This window comes from Aythya marila, assembly GCF_965140915.1.
Source record: "Aythya marila genome assembly, chromosome: 2".
Taxonomy (NCBI): Eukaryota; Metazoa; Chordata; class Aves; order Anseriformes; family Anatidae; genus Aythya; species Aythya marila.
In genome coordinates this window covers 45,999,737-46,012,267 of record NC_139043.1, presented here as the reverse complement: position 1 = coordinate 46,012,267, position 12,531 = coordinate 45,999,737, and the positions used below count along the sequence as shown (strand labels likewise).

The window sequence follows — 12,531 nt, the reverse complement described above, 5'->3', positions numbered from 1 at the left end:
CGTGCTTAGCAATAACAGCTTGGGAGGAGTTGTCTGGAGAGGTTGTTGCTGCTCTAGGTGTGGCTAGGCATCGGTCAGCAGGTGGTGATCAATGGCATTGTGCATCACTCGCTCTGTGTATTTTTTTATCTTTATTACTATTATTTTCTTCCCTTTGTTTTCTGTCTTACGACATTGTTTTTATCTCAACCCATGAGTTTTTCACTCTTTTTTTTTTTTTTTTTTTTTTCAATTCTCCCCCACTGTGGGAGGCAGGGGAGTAAATGAACATTTGTGTGGTGCTTAGCTGTCTACTGGGTAGAACCACATCACATCCAAAGCAAGACATTTCCATTTGGCATTTTAAAATCTTTTGAGGATACTATGGACTGAGTGTGGGAAAGAGATCCCTTTAGGGTCTTCATGAGGTTTTTGGAGACGGTAGTCCAGAAACCTTAAAAAAGAGGGTCAAGGATGTCAAGGGGAGGCAGGGGTTTGTACTTCATTAGGTATCTACTTAGGGCTTCTCTCAGGGGTTCTCAGACATCTGACAAGGCACCATCTCTCACTTGCTTTCTCTGTCCTGTTCCTCCCTCCTGTGTGGTTTCTTTGATGTCTAAGAAGGATCTAAAAAGCTACTCAGCTACTCACAGTGCAGACTTAGTTTATCTCTGTCTAAAAGTCACAGGAATTGACCACAGTGACATAAATGAAGAAGGACAAGGAGAACACATTTTATCAGGTTTTCCTGAAGCTTAATTCTCTGGAGTAATAGTGCTGGTTTAAAAGGTTAAACATACTACGCAGACTAAGTCAAAGTTTGAAAGACTAGTTTGGAGAAAAACTGAATCAATCAAATCTGCTAAAATATAAGAACTGCAGCTCAGAGCAAACCAACACAAAGCACAGGTAACTCTGTGGATATAAATGAATAAAGGTGTATGCTAATTTCTCCACTTCTGTTAAGGGACAAATGTCATAAAAGAAATACAATGATCGAGAAATGTAAAGGGGTGAATCTCATGTAAACTTTTTTTGACTCAAAGAGGTCAGCTAAATGAGAAAGAAAACAATATAAAAACCTTTTTCTATAACTACAGCTGTAGATTGTGAAACCTTGAGTTCAGCTCCTAAGAGGATCCTCCACAAATTTCAACATCTCTTTGCACATCTCAGTTAGAAAAGTAACATCTGATGACCCATTTTTAGAAAAAAGAGAACTGCTCCTTGATTTTTTTTTAAATGAAAACAGATTTGCTTGCTAGAAGTTTTCAATCTGATACATCCCTCTTCATGCAGGAAGAGGTGTTTTCAACCTTCTTCTAGTGGGTAACAAATCGGATAAGCGTTACTCTCGATGTACTGACCCAAGCCATCACTTCCACGATGAGATATATGGTAAGTTATCTTTCCTTTTTTTTCCTTCAACCTCTGCATTTAGTAGTTGTTTAGGTACTTTAATGACTGAGGTGAAAAAAAAAACAACAACTGAATCTTGACAGTGTACTCAACATTAAAAAATGCCCCGGGGAAACTAATAGGATATGTTAAATGGAATACCCTATTTTTAAAGGACAGAACTGCTAGAAGAAACAAATCTCTACAGGTTGATTGGGGTATGAAATGTAATGCAATATGGCTCTTTGATAAACAGATTACACATGAACATTTATTTTCTCTGAAGATGATATATCATGATGGAAATTTGGATTTTAAAACTGTGAATGCAAAAATAAAACATCTTATCTGAGTGAAGAGTACTTATTTCCCTTGCAGGATGTGCAGGAGTACTTATTTCCCTTACAGAAAATCTGATATATTTTAAATGCTCTGCCTCGTGGAACCTGTTTACATGCAGCATAGCTTAGCATTTTACCTCCATTCACTGCACCTTTTCTATTGTTATCATTTTAAGGCATGGTGCAAATGAACTGGAACTCGTTTTAATAAAATTTTTATCTCTTTAAAAAACAGAAAGCTCTGACCTGAAACTCAGTACGAAACAGTGACTTAAAATTTTGCTCAGCTTGCCTATGGAAGCATTTATCTTGAAAACTGCATAACTAGCAGTTTCAACCAAAACAACAGATTTTTTACAGGAGACTGCAATTTCTAGAAGTATTGCATGTATCTAAGCTCTATTCAAAATAATACAGACCTTTTTTTTGAAATGTTCTTTCTTCAGAGATCTTCCAGGATGATCTTTGTTTTTCTCCCACTGTTAGGAAACACAAGCCTGGTCAGATATTTCTAATTAGGTAAGCAAGCCCGGTCAATGAATCCAGTGAAGCATTCAAAACACTGAGACTATAGGATTAAGTACAAAACTACGTGGCAGTTCCCTTTTCCATTTTCCATATTAGCATCTGTAGCTTCCATTGTCAGTATAAACTGAATACTACACGCAATTCAGTGTAATAAATGCTTTTGCAGAGAGAGACTTCTTAAGCAAAGGCTAGACTCAGTTAGCGGAAAGAACCACTCAGACGAGAGACCACAATTTAAGCATGCAAAAGGGGTTGAAAGGAAGAAGATATAAGAAACAGGAAAGGTACGGTTCTCATTCCAAGAAGGCAGAGGAATGAAAGAGGAGGGAATGCACTGAGAAGGGAGTGAGCAGGAAGAAGGGGCTGCCATGAAAGGAGCCGCTGCAGTAATATCGAGATAGCACTTTGCAATGATATTTGCATGAGCCCTACCAATCAATCACATACTTATAAAATCCCACTCTGGGTTTATGACTCAGTTGCTTTTCATAGCCACGTTTATGTATGGGCATCACGCAGGTGTACAAATGATCAAGATCCAGAGTTAACAGGCTGAGAAATAACCCTTCCTAAGCGCTGCTGAGTGCAGGACATGCTCCCAGCCCCCCTGATGTGGTTAGCGGCCTCCTGCCTGCTTTGCGGTTGCAACTGTTCTTCTGGGCTGTGGTTTCAAACCCTTCCACCATGGGAGAGGAGAACACACACTTGTACAACGCTTGGCTTCTGCCCAGCAGGACAATCTCCTCATTTTCAGCAACGGCTGATGCTCTTACCAGTTGCTGGTCAGACTAGCAAGGGGGGTCAGACTGGCCTTGGTCCTAGGACATGCTGGGGTTGGCACTGTTGTGCAGCCAGTCCCTCATCCCACAGTCCCCGTGCACAGTGGAAGGACAAACTGGAAATGGGGATACTTAGCTAGAAGCAGTACCAGGGACTTAGGCAATCAGGGCATGCAACATAGATCAAGATGAAAGGAGTCTTAAGTCTTTGTGCAGTGCTCAAGTCTTGGCATGTTTTTGAAATAAAGGAGTTAATGTTTTGGACCAAGAATTCCTTTACAAAGGTGCTCGGTTTTTATTTATCTATTTATTTATTGAAAAAGAAAAGTTTCTGAAAGTACTTGAAAAATTTAAACCCTTAGAGACTTTCAAATCTACTTATTTACTGTCAATACACCTGAGCCACAGCCACTTCCTTTACCAACAAAACCATGATCTCAGTATTGTAATGATAATGTAGTTAGTATGGCTGTGGAAAAAAACTGTTTCACAGAGGTCATCACAACTGCCTGAAAAACAGTTTTTGAGGATTTTGACAATGCTTATTGCCTCCCCAAGAAATTTTATCTTGGCACCCAACTTGTTAAAACTTGCCAATTTTCTTTTATTCCTTGTTCTCCAGAAGCAAACCTCTTTCCAAACTCTACATGTCAAAGCAATACCTCAACAAGAGCATTCTCGATCTTGATACACTGGCAGCAGTTAACAGCCAGACTCTGGAAGAAAAGGAGGAAGGGATGGGGGAAGGTCTGCAAGTGCAATATGTCCTTTTGTTTGGAAGGTGCAGACTTTGCTCCAATAAGGCTTCCCCCTTGTTGGAGGGATTCATGTCTGCACTATTCTGTAACAGAATTGCCATAGCAAGCTCAGGAGAGACTCAGATCCTCATTTTTAAGGTCACACAAATGTGGACAAAGACCCACCAACCAGCCCCTTCTCCAAGACCTTAGGTTTAGCTAAACTATGCATTTAGCTGAAAATTAAGGTGAGGGCATTAGCTTTTTGAATGAACTGTTCTTACAGCAGAAAATACTCCTTTCACCCAAACAGTTATCTCTAGACTCAAGATGTTTCAGTGATTTCACGTAGTGTAAATCAGAATGGATGACTAAGAGCTACAAAAAAGCAGACCAGCAGCCTGCCTCAGCGCCACTCCAACCATGGGCTGAGCTCTTCAGCTCCATTTAGTCTTGCAGAACTCGAGTGCAGAGAGTTCTATGAAGTGATGTTTTTGACAACGTGGTCTCTGCAAAAGACATCCGCAGACTCACAGGGCAGACCTCTCCACTGGAAAAAAGTGCACAGTGAGGTTGCAAACAGGAAAGGAGCGATCATTGCTGTGTTACACAAGTGGTCAGAGATGACACAGCAAGTAGGGACAGGCGCAGGACCTGAAGATTTCTGTTTCAGAAACAGTCTGCTGCCTTGTCAAGAGAACAGGCATCATTCTGCCATGAAAATGCACCGCCTGATGAAAGCAGTAATCATGATACCTCTCCCACCCACCCCAAAAAAAAAAAAAAAAAAAAAAAAAAGTAGATATTTTCCCAAATGGCAAGTAACTCTATTTGAGTGGCTACCAAATGCATCAATTTCCCCACTTGGTGACTGGGAAGCATCTTAGGTCCCTCTTACACCTGTCTCCACAAAATCCTATTCCCAGCTCCTCACAGGACACGCAGAAATTCTTTTGTTTTCCCCAGCCAAAATCAGTCTTTGCACTTCCTCAATTTCTGTCACCTCACTGGCAATAGTCACTAGCAAAGGAGGAAGGATGATATCAAACAACAGATACAGGAACTGTTAGTGCACCCTGACAGTAACAGCCCTGTCTGCTGTCTGTGCTCTCTCAAAGACACGTAGCCAAGCTAAACTTTGGAGCTACTGAATCATGACTGTTAAGGATCAACTGAAACAAGGAATCAAAACTTCTTTATTCCCTGAGCACCATGGAGGTTTTTAAGTTGTTAGGAGTAATGTTGCAGGAGATGCAGGTGTTAAATGCCATGCTGACAGCAACTGAAACCATTTATGCCATTCGAGAAGGTGTTGCCTACCAGTTCTTTCTATTGTGATATTTCCCGGCAGGTCATCAACTGAGTGTGCTCAGCATAACCTGCACAACACAGGGCTCCACAACATTTTTATTCCAGAGTTACTGAAGACCAGACCAGTTTCATGGCCCCGGCCTGACCAACACCCTGCAGACCAACACCGTCGACTTGCTGCTTCTCCAGCTGGGTACGTTTAGCTCCCCTTGCCAAGGGGCATTTCTACACCTCCACTGACCCCACTCCCAGAGGCCTCAAGGCTCAAAGCCATGAGTAACCTCAACAAGCAATGGTCACTGAGGGTTTACCGGTGCCAGAGAGCCCTTGTGGGCCTTACACCTACACCTCCCTGCTGCCTCCTCTTCCTTGGGTGAGGCTGCAGAAGGGGCTGGCACAATGAGGAGGTGGCCAGGCCCTGTCACTGTGTTTCATTGTATGGGGTTTACATGGCAAGGGCTTGGTAGCAGGGGGGCGCTGCAGGGCTGGCCTCTGTGAGCAGAGCCCAGCAGCTGCCCCACATCAGATCAGAGCAGGCTGTCCCCCTGCAGCCCATGGGTCCCACATGGAGCAGATCTCCACGCTGCAGCCTCCCCATGGGTGGAGGAGCCCCCGGTGGAGCAGGTGGATGTGGCCTGGAGGAGGCTGCGGCCCATGGAGAGCCCCCGCAGGAGCAGGCCCCGGGCCGGAGCTGCAGCCCGTGGAGAGGAGCCCACGCAGAAGCAGGGGTCTGGGGGGAGCTGCTGCCCACCCGTGGGGGACCCGTGCTGGAGCAGTTTGCTCCTGGGGGATGGATGGATGGACCCCATGGGACAGAGCTGTGTGGGAGCAGTGCTTGAAGAGCTGCTGCCTGTGGGCAGCCCCCACAGGCTCAGTTTGGGAAGGACGGCATCCCGTGGGAGGGACCCCACGGGAGCAGGGGCAGAGTCACCATGAGGAAGCTGCAGAGATGAAGCGTTAGGGACTGACCACAGCCCCCATTCCCCGTTCCCCTGCACCACTCAGGGGGAGGAGGTGGAAGAGGGTGGATGGGGTGAATGTGGGTTTTTGCTTTTAGTTTCTCACTTTGCTAGCTCACTAGTGATAGGTAATAAATTATATTAATTTCCCTACACTGAGTCTGTTTTACCTGTGACAATAATTGCTGCTGATCTCCCTGTCCTTAACCTTCGAGTCCTTTCCATCGTACTTTCCCCCTTTAGCTTTGAGGAGGGGGAGTGAGCGTGGTTGTGGTAGAGCTCAGCTGCCCAGCTGGGTAAAACCACTGCATTCATTTCCCTGACTACCAAGCCTGGAGGTTCCTGCAGTTAACCACCCTTCTCTTCCTTTCCAGACCAACACACCATGGAAAACCATACCGTGGATTTCCCTGACCTGGCTGTAACAACAGAATTTGAGTATGGCGATTCAGCACCATGCACGGGGACTGAGGAAAAGCACTTTGCAGCTAAACTTCTGCCACCGCTTTATTCTTTGGTGGTAATATTTGGCCTCACAGGCAACATGCTCGTTATCCTTATCCTGATAAAATACAAGAGATTGAAGAGTATGACTGACATCTACCTGCTCAATCTGGCAATTTCTGATTTGCTGTTTATATTTTCTCTTCCCTTTTGGGCCTACTATGCTGTCCATGACTGGATTTTTGGGGAAGCATTGTGCAGAATTCTCTCAGGTGTCTACCTCCTCGGCTTCTACAGCGGCATCTTTTTCATAATCCTGTTGACCATAGACAGGTATCTGGCCATAGTGCACGCAGTGTTTGCTTTGAAAGCGAGGACAGTTACCTACGGCATCCTCGCCAGCATTGTCACTTGGGCTGTTGCTATGCTTGCCTCTGTTCCTGGGATAGTATTTCACAAAACTCAGAAGGAAAATTCACAGTATACGTGCAGTGCTCATTACCCATCAGATCAGAGAAATGTATGGAAGCAATTCCTGACCTTAAAAATGAACATCCTGGGACTTGTTATTCCAATGTTGATTATGATCTGCAGCTACACACAAATTATAAAGACATTACTCCAATGTAGGAATGAGAAGAAACATAAAGCAGTCAGGCTGATTTTTATCATCATGATTGTCTACTTTTTCTTCTGGGCACCATATAACATTTGTATTCTCTTGCGTGACTTTCAAGGTTCATTTTCTATCTCTAGTTGTGAAGGCAGTGGGCAACTGCACAAAGCAACCCAAGTGACAGAAACCATTTCGATGATCCACTGTTGTATCAACCCTGTGATTTATGCCTTTGCTGGAGAAAAATTTAGAAAATATCTTCATAGCTTTTTCCGAAAGCAAATTGCATCCCACTTTTCTAAATACTGTCCAGTTTTCTATGTTGATCCATCTGAACGCGCTAGCTCCACCTACACGCAATCTACTGGAGAACAAGAAGTTTCTGCTGCATTGTAAGTTGTGCCTAGCAAAAAAAGTGGAATTGACTTTTGTGAAATCAATTCTTGTGATGAAAGCCTGGAGGAATCTGTTCTGGATATTAGCTCCAAAGCAGCTGCAAAAGATCATGGCACATATATCTATAAAAGCTTGTATGTCCTCATACTAATGGGTATTTGTACATAAATGAAAAGGATGTATCAAATTAGCTATCTAGATGTGGTAACCTAGCATTCTGTAGCAAAAAAAAAAAAAAAAAAAAAGTGTTTTTTTTTGGGGGGGAATGTAGTTGTATAGTAGTATACTACAGAGACCAAAAACATAAAAAGCTGAGGGTTTAAGCTAGCAGGCTCATAAACTGATATTTGAAATGAACTAGAGGTTAGAGATTGATATTGGTTCTTTGGAAATATCTCTTCACTGTACTTTACACAAGTTATCTCAGTCATTTAAACTCAGGCTCAATCCCATCTGGTTGTGTATCCCTGTAAATAATGCTAAATTACTGAGGTCTGTGATGAGGAATCTTTACTAGCAAAATGGGAGAATATTGTACATTCCAGTATTTTAGTGTGTATTTCCTTTGTGTGTCATTGAATACTAGCCCTTTGGGTTTTCCTCATATTATTCTAAAAATAGTCTTTACTATTAAGTGTCACAAATAAGTGTCACTGAGTTAATTAAGACCTTGATATTTCAGGATGCTCTTTCAATCAACTGCTGTTTTATATACTACTTGTATTAAAATGAGTACAGTAGCCTGTCATTGATCAGCAAATCAGTATGTTTGCAATATTTCAGAAATGAAGTATTACACATGGAGCTTTAACTAGGTTAACTAGGTTAGATCAAGAGCAGACAATTAGTTAATAGGGCTTTTTAGCTTCTTAGTGCAGTTATTTTGTTTGCCATTTTTCTGGCCTACATTAAGAAAAAAAAAAAAAAACTTTAAAATGTGGCATTAATGCAGTTGTAAAGGCTGCAAAAACACAACAGCATTAGAGGTGTGAAAATGTTTTTTGAACAAGGTTGACCCAGATGTTTTTAAAGATAAGCATATGCTATAGACGCTTAAGGTGTCAAAACACATACACAAAAAAGTAAAAGGATTCACTGACCTACAGAGCCAAGGGCATAGAGCATCTCTCTAGTTTTAGAAACAGGAATCATTTAGGGGCTATGACGATTTTTTTCTGTTGTTTGGGAATTTTACAGAAAGCAACAGCTTCCATAATGCAAACAAAATTGGTAATACTGATGGCCAAATATGATTGTGTTTCCCCTTAAAGTTCAGATCTGGCAAAGCACTTGAACACATAGAAAATGTGCTATTGCTTTAATTCATAAATAATTTAATTAATAAAAGGCCAACTTGGTCTTTCTAGCATTTCTTACATTTCCCCTAAGAGTTTTGGTTTTGGACAACTCAGGAGGCAGGAAAATCAGAGCGAATATTTTTATTGCTGTTCTTATCCAGTAGGGTAGTCTCTATTTTCCAGCTCCTCTAGATAGCCTTTTAAATATTTGCAAAGAAATGTTTCAAAGAGTCCCAAAGAAATTTTACATTGCCAAGTGCATGTGAAAGCAGGAAGTGAAATAGGGAAATCTTTGCTTATCAGACCACTTGATTTAATTTATTCTGTTTTGCCATATTAAGTACCACTTTTGGACTGCATCCACAAGGGAAATAAAACAGAACTATACTACGCCTTTTAATTCAGACGTTTTTTTCAACTGCATACTATTTTTTAAGATACTGCATCTATTTTTATAAGTGGTATAAATAGAAATCAGGTAGTTTCAACATCAAATGACAAATATTTGCATTTCTGTTTTAAAGAGACAGGAAGCTACATGCAGTAACTTTTAGATAGGGTGGCCTCCCCCTTCCTCCCCCCCCCCCCGGCCTTCTGTAATTCTTCTTATAAAAATGTTTTCATATTTTATTCAGCTCTTGAGAATAATTTTTATTTGGATCCTAAGACACTTTTTCTTTAAGGAGTTACTTGCTCTAGAAGGTTTGGGTGCCGAGCAAGGTATGCGTCTTGACCAGCCTCACAGGAGCAAAGCACAGCTATCAAATGTGCAAGAGCACACTGAGAAGCTTTCCTGAGAGAGATGTCAAAAAGCAGCTTCAATCCTTTGCAGTTTTCTCCTACAGCACAGATCTTTTCAAGGGACAAGAAGCTTCCAAAGGACAGAACTGGAGCTTGGAGATTTGTGGCCTAGTAGATCAGCAGCTTATCAAGAATTTCCGTGACTTCACTGCGAATGGACCATGATTCAGCAAATGAAACAAGCCAGGTTTCAGCTACTGTAGCAATCTGTGATTGATATTGAAGGTGATAATAGAAAAGACAGTACTTGGTAGCACTGCTGGTTCATTCAGTTAAGGACTCTGCCAACAGGCTGCAACAATATTTAGTTACGCAATCCATTAAAGTTGGTTAACTTTTGTGCGTTAGGCTTCTTGATCCGTTCTCCCTCCCACCCCCCCTTTTATAGAATAGCCTGTAAGAATGAAAAAGGAAGAGAAATTCCTCTTCAAAACAGGTTGCTATAATGCTGAAAGAGCAGGCGGGTCAAATTCAGGGTTTTACAAGTGGGCAAAGCACCAGCATCATTGAGCAACGCAGGGCCATCGGGACAACTTCAGTGTCCTTAACTGTTTGTCACTAGCAATCTATTAATAAACACGCTATTCTGTTTGGCATTACATCTGGTTTTATTATTAGACATGGGAGGAGCACTACTTCACAGACTATCTCTCAAGTCACTCTGATCCTAGAAGATTAACGCTGTTTTTAAGATAAACAAGAATACAAAAGAGGTTTTAGTATGTTCAGTGTCTACCCCTAGCGACCACAGAGCTAACCTCGAGTAATTACAGATTGCACACACCAAGTCTCTTCGGTCCTTAGGGCTACAGCGCCATCGTGGGGCCAATTGTAATGTTCAATGCTGCCATTCAAACGGGTTTGCTCCTTTCCTTACAAAGCATTAATTATTCTGAGAGGATCTTCTGTCAAAGTGACTGCCTCTGCTATGGGCAGCGTGCGAACAGCAGCAAGCCTTGGAGACCAGGAGCTCCTCTGATTCATTGGGTGTTGTCTGCCCTTAATGAGCCAGGCAGCTGCCGTAGCGTGGTATGGGAGAGGCAAGGCTCGTTTTAGTTCCTGCACAAGTTTTGCATGTGCTCGTATCCGGATTCCAGCCAGCTGCTGTGGAATGACTGCCTTTTGCCTTCCTATGCATAGCCTGGAAGCCTCAAAAATAAAACGGCTCTCCTCTACTGTCTCCAGAAGGATGGCTAGGGTTGAAATTTAGCTGGAATTGGGATGATCACACTCCCCCAGCCTCCCTGCCTGCTGTTGTTATAAATGAGGTCTCAACTCGATCTGAATTTTGTAATATTTATAAAACAAATATTTCTAAAAGGTATAAAAGGCAAGTAAACAGCGCTGGGTGTGCGGGGAGTCCACGCTCCACCAACACGCACACACAAACATCAAACATTCTAAATATACAGAACATTGCTTTACATACTAAACCCGAGTATGCCTATACATATGTACAATCAGGAAAGGTAACAAACAATCCTTTAAGTTCCATGACTTAACAGTCTCCATTTTCCATTCCTTTTGAACAACATGTCTTGCTTTAAGTTGTCAAGCAACTCGGTCTTCGGGCCTTATGTATCCCATTCTTCCCAGATCGAAGAAAAGCATATCCATCTCCTTTTCAGGGCCAATAGGGCCTGGGTCACAAGGCACGTCCAGGTCAGCAGGGGGCGTAACAGCAAAGGCCTGCGATGGCAGTCGTAGCAGAGGGGCCGATGGCGTAGCAGTCGGATCAGTAAAGGAGCCCGCAGCTCCCTCACTGTCTGGCAGACCACACGTTTCTGACTGTGGCTCCACATGGTTCCTTAAGGCCTCAGAGATTGCTCGCCAGGTGCCGAGCAATCCCACTGCAACCTTGTCGTTTTTAGTTGCAGAGTCCCACACCTTGACCTCAGTTTGGTCCCATATTTCAGGATCATAAACTGTCCGATTGTTAATAAGGATAATAATCTGTAAGGTTACCAGGACAGTCTTTGTTCCTAAGGACGTATGATTCCCCATAACGCACAACTGCTTAACAGCGAGGGGTAGTTGTGTGCCCCAGCTTGAGCTTCCCAGCTCCGGTGCGCCTGTTTCCAGCGACTTTCTGTACGAGCTTCTCTGAGCAGTTTGCTGAGTTTGGCCGAACCCATCTTCACGAGGCGATCAGTGTGCCTGTTCCCGTCCTGGTTTCTGTTCTGCTAGCCTGTTCCTTTTCACTCCTTTTTTTCTGCTTCTTTATCGATGACATAACTTCATCCCATCGTGTTGCTTTCTTTTTTTTTATCTTGAGGGCAGGTTCCCCTCTTATACCCTTCTCCCCACAGCAGTTCTTTTCAAAAACAACTTTTCATTGGTCAAACAACTTTGAATGTAACAACAACAGCAAACGCCCAGAAACTTCCATGCCTTAACGGCTGGAGAACAAGAAACTGGAGAGTGCATGGAGTCTCCTGAATCACCCTTCTTTGTTCCCTCTAAACTCTTTTATATTCCTGATGGCCTCATCGTTAAGAGTCTAATGTTATCTCAACCACGGGGCTTTCCAACCCCCATGGCCACACTCCCAAATCTCCCCCTTCTTTATTAGTATCAACCATTTTCTCAGCACGAATTACCACTCCATATATAACAAGAGGATGGAGCCCATCTCTATTCTGTTGTGCCCAGCGACAGGACAAGTCCCCCTGTACTTGGTACTGTGTTCAGTTTTGGGCCCCTCGCTACAAGAAGGACATCGAGGTGCTTGAGCGGGTGCAGAGAAGGGCGACGAAGCTGGTGAGGGGCCTGGAGAACAAGTCCTACGAGGAGCGGCTGAGGGAGCTGGGCTTGTTCAGCCTGGAGAAAAGGAGGCTCAGGGGTGACCTTATTGCTCTCTACAGATACCTTAAAGGAGGCTGTAGTGAGGTGGGGGTTGGTCTGTTCTCCCACGTGCCTGGTGACAGGATAAGGGGGAATGGGC

General features: G+C 43.1%; 1 protein-coding gene across 2 annotated transcripts; it reads left to right on the top strand.

Moving 5' to 3' along the window:
- Positions 1 to 1,246: 1,246 nt before the first annotated feature.
- On the top strand, positions 1,247 to 10,176 carry LOC309874277 (C-C chemokine receptor type 5-like). Of its 2 annotated transcripts, none has more exons than XM_082752312.1 (3): positions 1,247 to 1,377; positions 5,114 to 5,266; positions 6,407 to 10,176. In XM_082752312.1, exon 3 carries the CDS (start codon positions 6,418 to 6,420, stop codon positions 7,486 to 7,488), a length of 1,071 nt encoding a protein of 356 aa, XP_082608438.1. In that variant the 5' UTR covers positions 1,247 to 1,377; positions 5,114 to 5,266; positions 6,407 to 6,417; the 3' UTR covers positions 7,489 to 10,176. The 2 variants fall into 2 exon arrangements, with proteins under 2 accessions (XP_082608438.1, XP_082608439.1); XM_082752313.1 differs by having other exon boundaries at positions 1,284 to 1,377; positions 5,179 to 5,266.
- The last annotated feature ends 2,355 nt before the right edge of the window (positions 10,177 to 12,531 follow it).

Coding starts and splice junctions, on each gene's coding strand:
- LOC309874277 (XM_082752312.1), top strand. CDS start 6,418: ATGGAAAACCATACCGTGGATTTCCCTGACCTGGCTGTAACAACAGAA.